Source organism: Acipenser ruthenus, chromosome 12 (assembly GCF_902713425.1).
Source record: "Acipenser ruthenus chromosome 12, fAciRut3.2 maternal haplotype, whole genome shotgun sequence".
Lineage (NCBI taxonomy): Eukaryota > Metazoa > Chordata > Actinopteri > Acipenseriformes > Acipenseridae > Acipenser > Acipenser ruthenus.
In genome coordinates this window covers 16,306,994-16,326,866 of record NC_081200.1, presented here as the reverse complement: position 1 = coordinate 16,326,866, position 19,873 = coordinate 16,306,994, and the positions used below count along the sequence as shown (strand labels likewise).

Below are 19,873 nucleotides of genomic sequence, written 5' to 3'. Positions count from 1 at the left end.
TTTGCACATTTTGTTTGTTCTCCAAGGACTATCGAATACCTTCAAACTGAAAGTAATATTAGCCGATACAGTTAATCTGCACTCTGTGAATTACTCATCGGTGGCGCAGGGCGTTGTGAAATGTTTAAACGCATTTGAAGTTAATTTTAATAATGTGACTGGATTTGTCTCCGATAATGCCAGTCACATGATCAAGGCATACAATGACATTCTTCGAGGTTTACTGCCAAATTCAGTACATTTGACTTGTAATGCCCACATAATAGCCCTTGCCAGCAATATCTGGGCAAATAATTTTCCGAAAGCAGACAAGCTGGTTGCAACCATTAAAAAAAAAATTGTTTAAACATTGCCCAAGCAGAAAACTACGTTTTAAAGACCACCTGACAGAAGCAATCCAACAGGAAGGCTGTACTTTACCCATAAAGTTGCCACCTAAGCCATGCAGAACACGATGGGGCACTTGGTATTCTGCTGCTGAATATCATTCCAAATACATCCCTTGTTACGCAGGCTTCGTGGAAAAGGAAATTAACATTTCACCAAACACTGTAGTGTTAAAGGACCTCCAGAAATTGCTTAAAGATCTCAACTTAAAATCTCAACTCTCCCTAATTGCGACGCATGCCAAGGGACTGGTGGATCTGATTCAGTGGTTTGAAAGCTGTGAAGTGAGAGTCCATCAAACATATAATAAAGTTGCAGAATTAATAAATGCATACCGACCAATGGCACAAGAGGTACACAGCACAAATGCCGTAAATAAACAAACTATGTGTAAAAACCTTCCATGACGTTTCTGAAAAACTGACTAATTACTACAACCCGGATCGATGCAAAAAGAAACCATGTTTTTTTCAACCAGCTCATAACTTTCTGATGGCAGTGAAGATATTCGACCCACAACAAATGTGTAGTTTGGCTCTGGAAGCCCTCCCATTATATTCTATTCCAGGATTTGATGCTGACTGTAAATCAGAAATGGACAAATACCTCCCATATGCAAAAGAAAATGGCAGTAGAATGACTTTGAATGAATTTTGGATTAAAGCTGAAGAATTGTTTCTTAATTTAACACGAAAGGCTAAAATATATTTGTCAGCTGTTACCAATTCTGTAGACACTGAAAGAAGTGTTTCTTATGGCCAAGTTTTTACAGAACAACGTCAATCTATGAAAGAAGGCAGGGTTAACCAACTGACGATGCTTAAGTTTAATAGCAACATTTAATGCATGGGACATTCTTTCATGAAACTGTAAGTGACACTTAATGTGCTGCTTGCGAACATCCTTGCATTATTATTATTATGTTCTATTTGTAATGTATATGTTACAGCATTGATGTTATGATTTCAGTATTTTATATAAATTGTTCTGGGAATCAGTGCTGTTTTTTTAATATTTTCTTGACAAATTATGTGTTCCTACTAGTAAACTGAAACATTAAAATTATTTATTTACACATTCTAAGAAATAATATTCAATAAGACGTATTAGTAACAAAGGGATGTATGACTAAATAAATGTCCGTAGCTGCTGCTGCTGCCGCCTAATCAATGTGCCGATGCGCATTAATAGAATGACTAATTGAGGTGACTAAAGGAATCAGAAGATTATTAATCAATAAGTGGTTTAATTAAGCACACTACATGACCACCTTGCGGTGGGAGGAATGAAATGCAGCCTAAGAAAGCAGGTCGCGTAAAACGCAGGGCCCTAGTTATGGGCTCTCTTTCAAGGTGCCTCATTGACTGACATTTGTACTGCAGCTAGCTGGGCTACGCTGCGTACATTCACTAGGTTCTACCGACTTAATGCTCTCTCTAAGCCTTCATTAGGCACAAGGGTCCTTGAGGTTGTACGCGCACACTAACGCTAGTTGACGGTCCCTTCATATGCTGTCCACTCACGCTCACCCGCAACGGCTCAGGTATACTTTCCCAAATTGGTTGGTGGTCATCGTCGAATTGAAAGGGAACGTTAGGTTACTTACCGTAACCCTGGTTCCCTGAAAGAGAAGACCACCACCAAACCTTGTGAGGTCGCATCACTCGCATTCGTGGGTTCGATGCAAAAGAGGAAGTGAGCTCCGCAGAATGACTACTTATTCCCTTGGAAGGCGGGACCGAGGACATCATAACACGGAGGGGCCTATCGGCAGCTCTGACATAAAGTGCTCAGCGAATACCTACGTAAGGCAGGCATATCCCAGAAGTATTGGTTGGTGGTCATCTTCTCTATAAGGGAACCAGGGTTACAGTAAGTAACCTAACATTTTATGCTCCGTTCAGTTATTTGCGATGAATTTTGTTCTGGGGGCAGATCTGCTCTGCAGGCAGAATAACACTTCTCCAATCTGATTGGTTTACTATGGAAAGGAGGCAGGGTTTTGTTTCAATGACATTTCTCTAATTGATTGGTTTCCATTTGGAGGCGGGGTTATTTTTGACTTTTGACTGTTGAAAGAAGCCACTGATTTGGAGGGAGTTGTTCATTTATATTATATTAACTTAAAATTTTTTCGATTTTTGAAAGCTTTATAATATGTGTTCCTTAAAAAAAAAAAAAAACTCAAGATAAAATGACTTACATCAGACACTTTGGGGTATTCTGTGCTCATTTGCTTAAACTTGTAAAGCTTTACTTGCTATTTTAACAAAATGTGCATGCATACCTTTACAGTATTAATGAAGTATTCTTATTTTTAAGTTTTATTTTTTAACATCTCCATTTTCAGCGCTTTTCCTTTATTTAATAAAGCTTCCCTCATATTAAGCAACATTTTCCAACATGTAGTCCCAATTGTATTAATAAGGAAGATTTTGTTTTAATGTTTTAATGACATTTTAAATTACTCTACCTCTGAACTTCTTGTGAACACACCTATAAGTGAAAAATAATGCACACATACTGAACAATATCTACAAATAGTAAAAGATAATAAATAGAAAATGTATTTCACTCACATCTTCCCTGAAGGCAGATTCTCTCACTGACAATGACGCATCTTCCCCCATGGCAGATTCTCACACTGTTAATGAAGCATCTTCCCTGAAGGCAGATTGTCACACTGACAATAACACATATTCTCCCAAGGCAGAGGACAACCATGACAATTGTACTAGCCTACAGATGCCTTGACCAGACTGCACCCAGCTACCTCCAGACCATCATCTCTCCCTACACCCCCACTCAACCTCTCTGCTCCTCCTGCACTTGAAGACTGGCTCTACCTCCTCCACGCTCCCCTGCCTCCAGAGCCCACTCCAGTGGTGGAATGACCTTCCTACAGATGTCAGGACTGCCCAGTCCCTGACCACCTTCCGGCGCCTCCTCAAGACTCACCTCTTCAGACAGCACCTGTAGAACTCCTCTTTATTTCCCTCTGGACACTTATCACTCTTCCTTAAATGCGCTTTACTTGCTCTTATCTGCCCCCTATTTTACTGCATTTAATCCTGTACTTTAGAGTACTGTAATCTCTCAAGTGTTATTTAATCTGTAGTATTTTGTATTTAATTATATCCTGATGTAACTATCACTGACACTGTTATCTGCTCTGTTATTGAATTGTATGTTGTCATACTTGTACTTGCTAGAACCAAAGTCACTGTATTTATCTTGCTCTTAATTGTATTATTACTTGTACTGTGATTCTTGAAATGTATTTTTGTTTACGATTGTAAGTCGCCCTGGATAAGGGTGTCTGCTAAGAAATAAATAATAATAATAATAATAATAATAATAATAATAATAATAATAATAATAATAAATCTGTAAACATAAATATTAATTATTATTATTTATTTCATAGCAGACGCCCTTATCCAGGGTGATTTACAATTGTTACAAGATATCACATTATTTCACATTATATAGATATCACATTATTTTTACATACAATTACCCATTTATAGAGTTGGGTTTTTACTGGAGCAATGTAGGTAAAGTACCTTGCTCAAGGGTACAACAGCAGTGTCCCCCACTGGGGATTGAACCCACAACCCTCCGGTCAAGAGTCCAGAGCCCTAACCACTACTCCACACTGCTGCCCTATTATTCCATACCTGTACATAATTATATACGTCCTATATAATATTATTGTTAAAATGATTGACTATGAATGACCGCTTCTGTGAACTTCATTTTTGCAAAACATTATGACATTGTGAACATGTTAGGATGACATTTGAAACATAGCTCTCCAAATAATACTCAAAATAAGAATATTCTGTAGAAAAAACCAGCATACTGTATTACTAGCCTAAATTAAGTAAAACAGTTAAATGATACCTTCCTTATTAATAGCTTAGATAAATGCTTTTAAATAAATTATGTTAAAAAATAAAGCTTAAAAATAAGAATACTTAATTAATACTGTAAAAGTATGCCTGTCCTTTTTGTAAAATAGCAAGTAAAACTTTGCAACTTTAAGCAAATTACCACAGAATACCCCTCCTTTTTTTTTAAGGAACACATAAACCTTTCTAAATCGAAAAGTTTCTAAGTTAATATAATGTAAATGAACAACTCCCTCCAAATCAGTGATTTCAATCAACAGTCAAAAGTAAAAAATAACCCCACCTTCAAAATGTAAACCAATCAAATGGTGAAATATCATTGAAACAAAACCCCGCCTCCTTTCCATAGTAAACCAATCAGATTGGAAATGTATTATTCTTCCTGCAGAACAGATCTGCCCCCAGAACAAAATTCATCACAAATAACTGGACTGAGCTTGTTTTATTCACCGCTCTAAAGAAACTGGTGGTGCTGAAGTATCGGTGACTGGCTGTAACAGACTTGCTGTGTCAGAAAGAAAGACATTTTTAGAATGATAGGTGAAAGGTTTGACAGTCTGTTAAACAGATTGGGAGGGACCATTGTTTCAACGCAAAAATACACAGCGATGCAGCGACACCTGCAGAAAGACCTGCAGTCACACTGCACAGAGCAACTGGCAGTTCCCAGCAAAGTGTGTCCAAGAGCTTCTGACTCCACTCTTTACTTGTTTTCTTGCTCTTCACAAATCTCTGTCACGCAGTTTTCTCCATTGGGCTTTACATTCTCTTCAGTCCTTTTCTATTTTTTTTCTGAATAATACACACCAACGCTGTTTCTATTAATTGGGCATCTCTATATTCTTTAACTAAGTGAGGGGTTATATAAAAGTGTATGTTTACAAACTTATTCTATTAAATAGTTTTTTTTTGTGCAGATAGTAACATGCTAAATTAAATTTAATAGTAAATGCATACAAACATTTTGACATGTTTTTTTTTTTTAAATTAATTTCTTATTATGCTAAGCAGTACTTTTTTATGACTTAATTGCTTTGACATGAAACTCCAATTTTAGATAATAAAAATAGTGTCATCTTTACAAACTCCATCAACTTAAAATCAAATGTCTTTGCTTTTGGATTTGACGACTTCAGTGGAAGGGAAAAGTTCATAAATGAATGGGAATCAGTAGGACTACTGTTATTGACCATTTCTTAAACGATTTACCATCAGAGTCGACTAAAATGTTTAAAGTGGTCTCCCCACACTCCATATTGACAGTCTCCATGGTGGCGTCCATGTTGTTTTTGTGAATCTCACCAGCTTACTAGCCCGGTAAGTCTGGTGGTTCATCAGTGAGTTTAACAACAGTTCATTGAGCGTCACCTGTTTTGACTTTAACAACAGTTTGGTGACCACAGAGTGTCACCAGGTGAGCAAACAGTGAATAAAAGAATGCACCCATTCTTGACCATCTACGATGACTTCGCGTGCAATAAGTCCTCCCGGTAAAAAAAGAAAATAGATATTGATACAAATTTCAAGCTTCTTGGACAACAACATATTCTCACATAATCATAAGCAACGTTGAAAAAGGGCATACTTTCAGTAAACTATGCAGGACTGATTTTAACGGTGGGACATGGGAGCAAGAGTGATGTTTGTGGTAAACATGAGAGATCACAAAAAAAAACAAAAGCCAGTGATGCTGAAAATTATTAACATTTTTCATTGCCAAAGGAAAAACAGAGATCAGGAAAGTTACATTGCAGAGACCTTTACATGTTGTGACTAGTTCAGCAAATCTGTATAGACATGTTCCCAGACTCACACACTGTAAAGTATTCTGCAGGAAAGTCTAAAAGTCAGGGATGCATTTCCATTGGTAATGATTCAGCTAACTGTATTGTATTGTTGCTTGCTTAAAGTGCAAAAGAGATCTGGAATGTTTGAAATTAATCATACCTTTTTAAATTGTAGATTCCCTTCCACTGTTCATAAGCTTATGGGATAAATACAATGCAAACACTTATGGATCACTGAAAGACCAGGTTTCAACTAGACCCTTCCAATATTGTTATTAAACTTATCCATGTTTTAAGTTGCACACACACAGAATGGATAATGCCACAGTTCGTTTCAGATGAGCACAGTTTGTTACCAGATTGATAAGGCCTCCAGGCTACACAGTAGCTCTTCACCAGCATGCCAGAGTTACTTATTTGAAAAAAGTACTAGTGTAATATTGTATATTTCCCTTCAGATTTAAGATGGATTATTCAAAGTGAAATCTGTGATATTATTCTAAAGAGGGAAATCAGACTCTTAATAATCCAAACTTGATAATTACCACAGAGCTTCTTGTTACTAGTTTTCAACATGAACTGTGTTTATTCTTAAACACGGTTTGATTTGCACTGTGGATTTTAATGATCCAGCATAACTTGTCCACACCTCTTTAGTGCCTTGTTTTCTGTCCGTAACCAACCAGCAGACTGACTGTTGAGGTGAAAGGACCTAGGAAGTGCAAGTGTAACATGTTTCCTGTAGGGTAGGCAAGCTAGTAACGTTAACTTTACCTAGTGTAGTACCAGATATCCATGTTTTAAAGTGACAATGCATGTTTGTCTTTCGAAACTGCACATTTCAGACCTGTAAAGTGGGTGGAAGTGGTAAGTCTGCACCTTTTTTGCCACCATCCTCCCCTCCACCACCTCTGCAACTGCATCTTTTCTGGGGGTAGGCGAAGCACGCCACCTCTCAGAGGGACCCCCAGCCAAAACTCAAGCCAAACAATTCCACAAGCACAAACCAGTCTGACCCAGCGCAGTCATTGCACCCGGCCAGTGACTGTCTTATTTATTTTGTATTGTGAAGTTATGGTTGGGGATTATGCTGGATTGAAATGTGCATCTGCACAAGACTAGCAGGAGCCGCGACAATGATATTAAAACTAATGAGGCAGGGAAATGATGGGTACAATTTCAGCATGAGCTATTTTCATTGATGGGCGAAGATAATTATTTTTCTTGCGACTGCTTGTATCCCAAATGTTGTGCACTCTGACACAACTTTATTCAAATATATTCTTTAACAGCAGTACCCCAATGGACTTCATTACCCAACTCAGTTATTCACATATGTTCATTAGTTTCTATTTTAATGAAGCTATATACAGTTTTTATTTATTTATTTATTTATTTATTTATTTATTTATTTATTTATTGTTTTTACTTTTTTGGAGAACTTTGACTATTTCAAATGTAATTGCATATACTTATATATAAGTTTTTTTATTAACAAGTAATAAAAAATTTCTCAAAAAGATAGGTGTCAGAATTATTGGCACCCCTAAAGATTATTATAAATAAAATCAAACAAAATTAAATCTGAATTAACATTCTACTTCTTTAAGTTCATCTCAGTCTTAAGGAACTGTATTGTGGCCTTCCATGGCTTCCTGTTTCACTGGGGTATAAAAATGAGGTAACACGCATATGAAATCCATTTGTCATCCATCACCATGGGGAAAGGCAAAGAACTCACAAATGAAACGAGACAAATGGTTGTTGACCTTCATAAATCAGGCAATGGGTACAAAACAATAGCTAAAAAACTAAATATACCACTTACCACTATTAGGACAATAAACAGTGGTAAACTTGCCTGGTAGAGGACGCAAGTGTATCTTGCCCCCACGCACAGTGAGGCAGATGGTTCGGGAGGCAAAGGGAAATCCAAGGGCCACAGTTGGCGAATTACAGAACTTGGTTGCATCTTGGGGTCACCAAGTCTCCAAATCTACAATGAGACGCCACCTCCATGCCAATAGGCCATTTGGAAGGGTTGCCAGAAAAAAAGCCTTTATTGAGAGCAACCAACAAACGTAAGCGCCTGGAGTTTGCTAAACGGCATTGGCAATTCGATTGAAACCGGTTGCTATGGTCAGATGAGACGAAAATAGAGCTCTTTGGCCAAGCACACCAGCGGTGGGTTTTGCGTCGAAAGACGGATGCGTGTGCAGAAAAGAACCTCATACCTACTGCAAAATATGGTGGTGGATCTTTGATGTTATGGGGCTGTTTTGCTTCCACTGGTCCTGGGGCCCTTGTTAAGGTCAACGGCATTATGAACTCTACCCAGTACCACAAAATCAACAATTTGCAATGGCCATCTCAGTCTCCATACTTGAACCCCATTGAAAACCTGTGGTTTCAATTGAAGAAGGCAGTCCATAAGCGCAGACCGAAGGATATCAAGGATCTGGAAAGATTCTGTATGGAGGAATGGTCTAAGATCCCTCCCAATTTGTTCTCCAATCTCATTAAACATTATAGAAAAAGACTCAGTGCCATTATCCTTGCAAGGGGAGGGTGCACAAAGTACTGAAAACAAGGGTGCCAATAATTGTGAGACTTCATTTTTTTTGGAAATAAATTTATAATTTGAGAAATGTGTAATTTTGGTTGATTCCATTGAATCATTAATAAAGTCAAATATATTCCACATGTTGGAAAATTACAATATAGCTCAGTACTGGTATTATTTATTTTATACTTTTTGCTCATCTTTATCAAGGGTGCTAATAATTTTGGAGGTGACTATATATATATATATATACTATATGTATAGTCATAGTTATTTCGTAAAAGTTTAAAATAGTGTGTTTTTCCTCTTGGTGAGGCAGCCTTTTGTTTTGACTTGTTTGGTTTTGCTTCGTTGTTGCGATTTATTAAACCACTGTGTTGTCGGCTGCCTGAGCCGTGACTAGTAGGTGACCCGCGGGGTTAGCTTGAATACCTACGTGGTTCAGTCACGGTGAATATACTGTTTTTGGTTCATAGCTGCAGGAGCGGCGATCTGTTCAACAAAGAGTATTTTTGTTATACCCAGGACTGGTTTAAACACTGCTTTGTTCCTAGCTGCAGGAGCAGCGGCCTGTTCTACCAAGTGTTTTATTTCTGTAACCAGTATTGTTTAAAGCGCTGTTTGGTTACTAGCTGCAGGAGCAGCGATCTGTTCTACACAGTGTTTTATTTCTATAACCAGGACTGTATAAAACGCTATGTGTTCTTGGCTACATGGGCAGCGAACTGTTCAACCAAGTGCAACGTTTCAATGACCAGGACTGTTTAAACACTGTTTGGTTTCTAGCTGCTGGAGCAGCGATCTGCAAGGTAAAGTGGGAAGTGTTTATTAGTCAAGAAAGTGAAGCACAAGACATGGTATTGGAATATTGTTTATTACTGTTGGAAGGTGGCTTCTTAAGCAGTCACCGCAGTAATAGCACAATTGTGACGTCATTCTGCTTCAAGGAATTCAATATTCATCCGTGTTTGTTCAGGAACCCGGTGGTAGTAAGGAGTACTGAATATCTTGGACTTCCCTTGCTTGTGGTCCGGGCCCACTCCACCCAAGGGCGCCATTGTTCTCTCTTTTGCTGCGTTTCAGGAGATAACCAACAGAGGGAGCCCAACCTCTACTCACCTGTGTTCCTGGCTCACTCCACCAGAGGGAGCCCAACCGCAACTTACCTGTGTTCCTGGCTCACTCCACCAGAGGGAGCCCAACCTCGACTTACCTGTGTTCCTGGCTCGCTCCACCAGGGGGAACCTAACGTCGACTTACCGGTGTTCCGGGCTCACTCCACCAGAGGGAGCCCAACCAGAACCTTCCTGTTGTGCAGAATCAGGACATTCTACAGGCAAAGCCTGTTTCAGTCTGGTCATCTCGCAGTAGTATAGAGAGGGGAGAAGTGAGATAGTTAGTAGCCCGTACAGGGCAAATAAACGCTTGGGATTGATTATAATTTTGTGTAAATATTGTAAATAAAAGTATTCACCTGAAATACGTAACAAGTTCTCTCCAGTCTTTGGGAAGAAAATACCAGAGTCCAGCAGCACCACACCACCAATATTTCACAATATATATATATAAGAAGACATTGAAAAAGGCTTCTTGCCAAATGTCTGCCATTGAATTTCAGTTTATTTTAGTATTTCTTAATTCAGCACTCTTGAGTCTCTAATTAGTTATGGATGATGTAATGTATAAAAGCTGCATCCTCTTGTTGAAAACCAGTATCTTTTATGATAGGCAAGACAGCAAATCTGACAGTCTTTGACTGAGGGCTGATTTAGGTCTTTGGCACTTATGGTACAGTCTTATAAGTGATGGACATGCTGGAGAACAGCTTCATCGCAGATTTGAACTTTAAACTTCCCTGAAAAAATCACAATAATCACTGTATTAAAATCTATTGCTTTTATTGGATGGTAATCAATCTAAATAATATCCTCCCAGAGGTTAGGATGTTAGGTTAGGGTTTATGTTGAAGCCAGGCAGAGCTAGAGTCAGATCAGACAGAGCAGGAATGGACCATCCTCTTGGTGTGGTGTGCCACCATTCTGCAATGGAACCAGGCCAGGCTGTTGGTTCCAATGTCCAGTGATTAAAGTGCTTAGATGCTCTGGTGCTGAACCCAGAAAGACTGCTTGTGGCCAGCACTGGAAATGTTACTCTAATTTGCACCTAAAAGGAATTGTCAGACAATAAATAATATTGATACTAAAAAACTATTAATAATATCACAATAATATCACTCTATTCCCCATACTTGATGGTTGTTTGACACAGTGGGCCATATTTACTGCGTTTGCATCACTGTTTGTGTAAAACTAGTAAGAAACAACTTGAACCATTCATTTAACTGCTTCAGCACAACTAAAGTTGTTTCTAACATTTACATGTGTTTTCTCCTTATTAAAAATATTGAACTTTGCTCTGCTGTAAACAGAATAAAAATCGGACCCATTCTGCCATTGAGGTGTATCTTGAGAAGTAATGATCCAGTTTTGATAAAACCTTGCATAGGTGTGTGTTATGGATACAACTATACCTGGTGTCATGATGACCTAAGAAATTGTTTTTATCCCTGGCAAGGACTATGTATGTTACTTATTACATACCTTATACTTTACCTGCAAATACAATAGCACCATTTCCCACAGCACTTGTATTCTTTGGCTGAACACTACTGTAAGTCTCTGAAATGTGAGTTTTTCTTTTTTTCTTCACAGACAGGGATCATCAGACAGTATGAATACAGATCATAAAATCATTGCTAATATTACAATAATAATGACCCTGTATACCCAGTACTTGATGCCTGATGTTGTGTAATGAGTAAATTGTACAAAGGCATCAAAACAATAAATAAATAAATGAAACATTAACAAAGAAAATTTAGCATAAGCTTCCAGAGGACAGTCCACATCATAAAACAACAGACAGAGGGCTTTATGATCTGCAACCTTGCGAAACCAAGACATTAAAATAATACACTCACTTTGGAGCCTTACGCAAGTCTATAGAACTTTGTATGCCTGTCTGACCAAACGGTCTAGATTCTCAAAGCTACAGTATTAACTTCATTGTTTTTTTGTAAGGAAAAAACACCAATTAAACTATGTCTGCTTTGATGACTGCTGTGTGAGTTCTTGCCTTGCTAATGACAATTTGAAGTAAATAGCTTTGGGAATCTAACCTTACGGGTTAGACGAGTTCTGAATTTGCTCTGATTTTTGTAAATATTTTAACGTAAAGTTGTTTCTTGCTAGTTTTATATCATTTTAAAATTGAGGCAAACTTAGCACTACTGCAAACAGAATAAATAAACAGGCCCAGTAAGTAACATACTATAATGTTGATTACAGAAACCTTCACAATAATTGTAGTAAACAAAATAGTTCTATACACTTTCTCCGCCAGGCACATCTATTCATTATATAGGTCTTAAATGTGCAGTTTTGAAATAAACACATTTTAACATTTATGTATTTTCATTTTAAAACATGATATCTGGTTCTACTGTAGGTTAAACAGATCTGTTTGCAACCAGGCTTATAGTCTTGCACTTCCTGGGTAATTTTAGCTAGAGGGTGAAATTATCTTCACCCCTTCACTTGCTTCTTCCCTTTTAATAGCCTTTCAGCTGCTCCCCGTATTGACTGACATGCTTTCAGCCAGTAACATGCTTTGACTCAGAATACTGAGGTGAAATGACCCAGGAAATACAAGTGCAAAAAGATAACCCAAGAATAAGGCATGCAAACTGAGAGCTTCCTTTAACCTAAAGCAGTACCAGATATAATGTTTTTAAATTAAAGTGCAAGTGTGCTGTAACAGGTGTTTCTTTTAAAACAGCACATTTGAGACCTATTTAGTGAATGGAAGTGCAACATGGATTTATGGAATTGTTTAGTTAGCTACAATTACTTTATTTCTGTAACCTGATTTGATATACCATTTTAGTGTATCTTGGGCAACTCTTCCATGGGGGTTGTTATTATTATTGGTTATATCCCTGGCAAGATATTAAATTAGGTACATACAGGTAGTGAACAAAAAAAGGGAAACGCCAATGTAAAGTCACTTAATAGGGCGTTGGGCCACTATGGTATCCCGCTCTGTGGAGTTCTCGGCGGACTGTTTTTGATGAAACTGGCTGCTTGCACCGCAGGTTGAAATTTGCAGTCAATTGATCTGCAGTTGCTCGCATGTTTTGCCTTGCACTTCGAATTAATGCACGGATATCACGATCCTGGAGTATGCACTTCTGCCCACTGTTGCCCTTTGCTGATGATGTCTTTCCCTCGGAGTTCCATGCCGACATCACCTTAGACACTGTTGCTCGTGAAACATCAACAAGTTGAGCTGTCTTGGTCACTGAAGCTCCTGCCAAATGCGCCCCAACGATCATCCCTCTTTCAAAGTCACTGAGGTCTCCTCTTGCAGCCATGCTAGCCATAATTATAGGCAACCAGGCCTGTCCAGCATTTTTATACATGACCCTAAGCATGCTGGGATGTTATTTGCTTAATTAACGCATGAGCTACACCTGTGTGGAAGCCCATGCTTTCAATATACTTGGTGTCCCTCATACTTGGTGTTTCCATTTTTTGTTCACTACCTTTATGTCTCAAATGTGGAGTTATTAAAACATGTGCAGTATGTTTGTTTTTAGAAATGATATCTGGTACTACACCAAATTATTGCTTTCCTTCCTTGAGTCACTCTACCCCAGTAGTGTATTCCGGGTTCAAGTTTGTTACTGCAATGAAAGTATGTCAGTCAACAGGGGAAGCAGCTAATTGGCCATTGATAGGACAGAAGCCAGTGAAGGGGTGGGGACAATTTCATCCTCCAGGTGAAATGACCCAGGAAGTGAAAGACACTCTGAAAACACGACTTGCAAACTGAGATTTCTTTAACCTAATGTAGTTCCAGATATAATGTTTTAAAATAAATACATGTGTGTTAAAATATATGTTTCTTTCAAAACTGCATATTAGAGAACAATGAATGGATGTGCATGGAAATGAAAATATATGGAACTATTTTGTCAGCTTCAATTACTTTAAGCTTAGCAAGCAAAAATACCAACAGCACCATTTCGACACAGCACTTAAGAACATAAGAACATTCAGCCCATCTTGCTCGTTTGGTTGTTAGTAGCTTATTGATCCCAGAATCTCATCAAGCAGCTTCTTGAAAGATCCCAGGGTGTCAGCTTCAATGACATTATGTCAGCTTCAACAACATTGTCAGCTTCAACAACACTTGTATTCTTTGGATATCCAGAGTTTGCAGGTCTTTTCAACTTTTTCTTTTTACATAAACCTAAGTCTGAGATTAAATTTTTCCTTTTTTTGTTTCACAGAGAGGAGTTCCGTCCGTGGATGGGTGCCAAACCATCCAAACCAGTAAGAAAAAAGCCGTCTTACATGCCTCCGAGCCCTGACGCTGCTCCAGAGACCAGCTACAGAGCAGCCTTCAGGGGAGATGTGTTCAAGCAGATGGAGACACTGCAGGTGGATGGCAATATCCAGCAGAGCACCTTAGTGGAAAAATCGAATCCTACAAACATGAGGACCAAGGGGGAGACCTTGGTAAGAGATCATTATACTTACAAAAGACGACAAGCTAGAAATATAAGTTATTATGTTCAGTTACAGTAGAGTTTTATATCACAAGAGACACAGGCTACTTTTACAATGGAAATTGCCATAGCACACTATGATTGCAGCGCTATGATTCCTGAGAATCCCTTTGCCCTGTCCTTTTTTTATCCTGAAAAGAGTTTACAACAAACTACTAAGTGCCGCGTCAGTGGCTGTCATTTTATGGTAATTAGAGGAGGGGCTATGCTCATATTTCAGATATCATGCTATGCTAATATTTCAGCTATCACGCATCATAGGAACGTAACATTAATTATGTGTATTGCATTAAAATTTGTTTACAATGACTTTGAAAGATATTAGAATGATATTACAGAAATGTTCCAATTTTGCTTACCTAATTGTGGCCATCTGGGTTTGCAGGAGATGCAAGTGAAGCGTTCACATGGTCATCTCCTGTTTGTTTTATATCCCCAAGGATGGTTAAATGTAATTATTTGTTAAATGTTTCTATTAAGATTCCCTCAAAGCACAAAAGAGATTTGAGCTGTGCAAACATGCTACCTGTACTATAACTTCAATTAAAGTTTTTTTTTTTTAAACTGTGTTAGTTAATGTTGGAAAACATGGAACAAGTATTGAATAGCAGTTTGCTACGCATGAGGAATGATGGCTGTATTCATGTTATTTTTCTGAAAAGTGATTTAACATTGGATAGAAAAAACTGTTAGTTCCAAAAATGCAAGCACTGCTGTGATAGATGAAGGCTGCAATATGGTAGAGAAGTTAAGATTATTTTGTGTCAAAGCAAATGGCTGGCCAGCAGCACACGGCTGTACAAACAAGTCCTTTGATCTCCAGCCCTGACATGAAAGAAGTTTGCCCTTCGGGAGTCCACTGGGGTATAAAACTAGTTAAACAGGTTTTTTCTTAGAAAATACAGCTGGTTTATGACGGGGTCATAAAGCTAGTTTTCAAGGGGACCGAAGGAGCCAGACTCTAAGACTTCAGAGAGATCCAAAGAGATAGTGCCACTGGGATCAAAGGGTCTTAGGCAAATCGGAGAGATAGGAACAAGGAAGATGACAAAAACCAGATGTATGGACCTTTGTGGCACCAGGGTCTGAAGACTGCACTGAGTTCAGAGATCTTCACACTAGATCATACACACACACACACACACACACACACACACACACACACACACACACACACACACACTTACACTGAATGAAATATATGGTAATAGGATAATGAGTTGTACCTTTTCTATTGGTTAAGTGTCAGAGAAAGAGGAGGAGAGAGACACCTATGCAGAAGGGTATTTAATGTCATGCAACAATTGTAAGAACGAGTATTCTGTGTCCTGTACCTGGGACCAGACTCCCTGCATATTTCAATAAACCTAACAACTGACTGAAGAAAAGGACTCTGTGCAGTTTCTTGAATCTACTTACTCACCATCCTTTTTTAAGTTACATCAGTTAATATGAGCTTTGTTTTTTGATTACTCAGCATTTCGACCATCAGAATCACTACTCTGTAATATGAACTTCGTAAAACATGTGTCTGGTAAAGATGTACCATTCTTAACTTCAAATCAATTCATTTTCAAAGTAGGCTATAACTACTGTAATTATTATAAGAAGTATTTTGTAGTAAAATATTTTTCAACAGCAGGATACGAATGATCTAAACAAAGAGCTCTGCTTTTTATTAAGATTTCAATAATTTATCAGTCGCAGTCTGGAGGCATGTATATCAGCTTGCATATTGCATATATTGTAATTTATATGTTGTGAAGGGTGGTGGGCAATTCACTGACACACACGGGAGACAGAAGTTTTATTTGAAAACACAGCACTGGTGCCCAGTTTTATAATTTTTTTATGTTTTCTTTTAGCCCGCAGAGGGCGCTGTTGTCCGTGGCCTGAGTACCGGCAACAGTACAAAGGACCACACGAATACCAATACTGGTAAAAGAACTGGCGCACTCACAGGTGCTCAAAATAATAATGAAAACAAAAGGCGAGATGAAAAGGGAAAATAAAACAGTAATAAAACTACAAAATAAAGGTGCTGCTTACGCAGTGCCCCCACTGCCGCTAAGCCGGCCAGCTCAGGATCTCCATCCTAGGCTGATATACACTATACACTGGGGTGGCCAAGGTTCCCCTATCACTACACACGTCCCCTCGGGTACGTAACAAGAGATTTAAATGAAATTGTTTATTTATTGCTGGCTGTCTTCCTCAGCCGTGCTTGCCTGTTTTGGTCGCTCGCTCCAACCCCTGGCCTTCTCAGCCAGCGTCTCTGTGTGTTTCCAAACCCGGCCACGCGAATGCACAACCAAGCGCAGTTCTTATGGGCCGAGCAATCTCCCAAGGCCCGCCTCTCAGCCACTCAGAGAGAGGGAAAGCCAGCACACCCTCTTCCCCACCTCTCCGTGTCATCGCCATGACTGACAGGTGGATCTTACGAGACTGATGCCCTATTCCTGCAGTACCATGCATGTGCCAGATAGTCAGCACAGATCTCCCCCCGTTACATATGTATACAGATGTATACACAGATTCACCTATTTTGGGATTATTCAGAGAAGTCTGTTGAAATTCCTAATAATGCCCTTTTGACAATCATGGAGAAGCAGTGATGTTGTGATGTTCCCTATCACTGCTTGGCGTGGTATTTGTTCTGAAGTTGTGCGATAAGACTTGCAATGAATTACAGGAGACAAGGAAGTGTATTTCTGCCTCAGTAATATGGTGATTCTTCACATTGTCTCTTGAATTTGATGCATTTTGACCTATGGAATGATGTCATACCAAATTGGTACTCGCCATGCTTGGAACAAGCATTTAAAAAATCTAGAAGAGTACAGAGTGATGGTGGAATGATGACATAAACATTCTAGAAAAAGAACATTCCATTCTGGGTGCCATCAGTTGCTCTAAATATAGCCACAGTACATAGTCAATGCCTTTGTCTTCAGATCTTTTGTCAGTGTGTTGTCTGCCATGCACAAAAAGAAACTTTAGCAAAATAAGATGTACAAGAATGTTTTGATTGGCTGAGAATGATTTGGGGTTTATAATTTCTATTTAGGAATTACTTCTCAGAAGATTGCAGATGCATATACCTTTGATTTGTCCACAGGAGATAACATCTACACAATAGAATTTCGCTAACCCGAGATGATTTTAAAACTACAGTATGCTATCTCATTAAAATGCATGCCGACAGCATGTGTAGAAATCAATGTTTTATAAGTATAAAAAAAACATTTGCATACATCTCTGTATTTTTTATTCAAAGGGTTAGTTCAGATCTTCTAAATTTTCTAAAAGTATCTAAAACAAACAAGGATTAAATAAACTATTTTTATGATGGTACAGATTGCGATCAGAACTCTGAATAAATACCTAATCTGAACAAGGTCTGGTCCGATTGGTTTGGATTAGGGACAGCATGCTGTACTTATCAGAGTTTTCAGTTTGCTCCATTTTTTTGTAAGCGTTATGTCCTAAAATTGTTTCTTGCTAATTTTATAACATTTAAAAACTGAGGAAAGCTTAGCACTGCTGCAAACAATAAAAAACGGACCCTTTAAGTTATACATACTACAGGTTTCCCAAGATAAAGTGTATCTTGGGAAACTCTTTTCCATTTTCTGAAGCATGGGGTTTTGTTATATTTATTAGGTATATCCCTGGTAAGATATGTATGTGTGGCGGAGTGTCCCGCCCCTATGTATTATTATTTGTATTTTTGTTTGCTGTGTAGTTAAAAGCGCCGCGTCTTTTTTTAGTTATATTTAAAAACCCGTGAGGATGCATGACTGATCAGCTACTGGTTATTTAACTAGCTGACAGTCATGCATCCTTACCAAACGTGTGCAGACTGTGGCCGAGGGGTAATAAGATAATTAACAACTAGTTAACCCCTCGACCAGAGTATAAGAACCTGCAGCTGTCCGGGTTGGGGTGGAGTGTACAGAGGAGAGTACGGGGAGCGGAGAGAGCGAGCGAAAAAATAACGACAGTTAAAAACGACTGCTAAACAATACTTGTTTATTCGTTTGGCCCTTGTGCCTTTTTGTTTTGTGTTTTGTTGTTTTGTTAAAATCATTTGTTTTGTTTATTAAACACGCTGAGTGCCATTGCATTCAGCTTCACCCGCCCATCCACTGTTTTGGTTTCAGTTACTTCCTGGTCTGTGACGTCATCACACCACACCACTGCGAGCCAGCCTGTCACAGTATGTTACTTATTACATACCGTACCTTGTTAATAATTCCATTAGCTACATAGGTCAGCTACTGTAAGTATCAGTGATGTCAGCGGTGTGAACTTGCTGGTGTTTGTGTATGGCTTGACAGTCTGGAACACTTTGGTCTTTATCATTCATCAGGGGTTACACATTGGAAATGTAGGCAAGATGGATGACAATGGTCCAGAGTGGTCTGACAAACATGTGAGCTGTCAAGCACATCAGCTGGGGTGGCTCTGGGCTCTGGGGTTACCGTTGTGTGACACCTGCATAGGGCCCAGCAGATTTCAGAGCATGGCCAGTGTAGATTGATATTTATGTAATCTGAAATTCAGGTCAGGTTAAACAGAGATCTGGTCTCTCTGAGATGACAAATGGGTGAATTGTGTGCTGGTACTAAAATGAACTTCTGTCTGTCAGTGTTTTCTCTGTACTGTGAAATATGTATAGATGTTGTATCTTTATTACTTTCCATTTTTCCTTGCTCCCTCTCATAGGTCTTTGGACATTTTATCGTAGTCACTGAATGGAGTCTTTGAATTCTCCTCCATGCGAATGTTATAACAAACAGTCATACCATTGTTCTTCTGTGGACAGTATGTTGGCAGTACCATAGTTAAAATACTATTTGAATTCATTTGAGTTCATGCCTACACTGGCACATTTCAGCCTTCACCTTTTTCTTCTCTGTCTAGTTTGAATTTCTAATGGACTGGCATTTAGCCCACTGAATTAAAGGGCAAGAAATAGTCTTACTGTTCAATTAAAGAGCTTGCTCCACAGTCAAGTGGTTAAGTGGACTATTATCATCTGCTGGGGGGGACCCATTTCAAGTTGATACAGTCTAGTGCTCTTTTGCTTTTGGGTAAAGGATTTAGTGCTCTAGTCACCTATGTAGGCAGTACCCACAGGGGAAAGGTACACTTGCTCAATTAATTGTCAAAATGCATTATTAAATGCTAGCAAATGAAAAAAGTATATTTATTGATGAGATCTGTTGAGTTTGTTTTGACTTTGGCATTAACGGAAGTGCTACAAATTGCTTTTTTGTTATAGTTTTAGTTGGTTTCCAAATCAGTAAGTATTGCAGCTTGTGTTTATCTATCAGCCAGCATGGAAGCACGATTGTTGCAACCAGTTTTTTTTTTAATGCGGGTTACAGTCTAATGAACACAGACTATAGATCAATTACTGTATGCACCGTTTGAAGACACAGAAGCAGTCTGTCAGCGATCTTTAATGTGAAAAATAATGTATGTTTTAAACAAAATGCTTTACCTTGTTGACACAAATAAAAAACCTAGACAGTCTGGGGTACATGAAGACCAGGGTTGAATTTCACTATATTATATACCATCA

At 38.6% G+C, this 19,873-nt stretch overlaps 1 protein-coding gene across 2 annotated transcripts in view; it reads left to right on the top strand.

Annotated features, from left to right (window-relative positions):
- Positions 1–19,873, top strand: part of LOC117417429 (microtubule-associated protein 6 homolog) — a 39,740-nt gene that overhangs the window by 3,660 nt on the left and 16,207 nt on the right. For both annotated transcript variants that reach the window (XM_034029577.3, XM_034029576.3), the window contains exon 2: positions 14,005–14,233. In XM_034029577.3, coding sequence (XP_033885468.2) covers positions 14,005–14,233 — 229 coding nt within the window. The remainder of the gene's footprint in view (positions 1–14,004; positions 14,234–19,873) is intronic.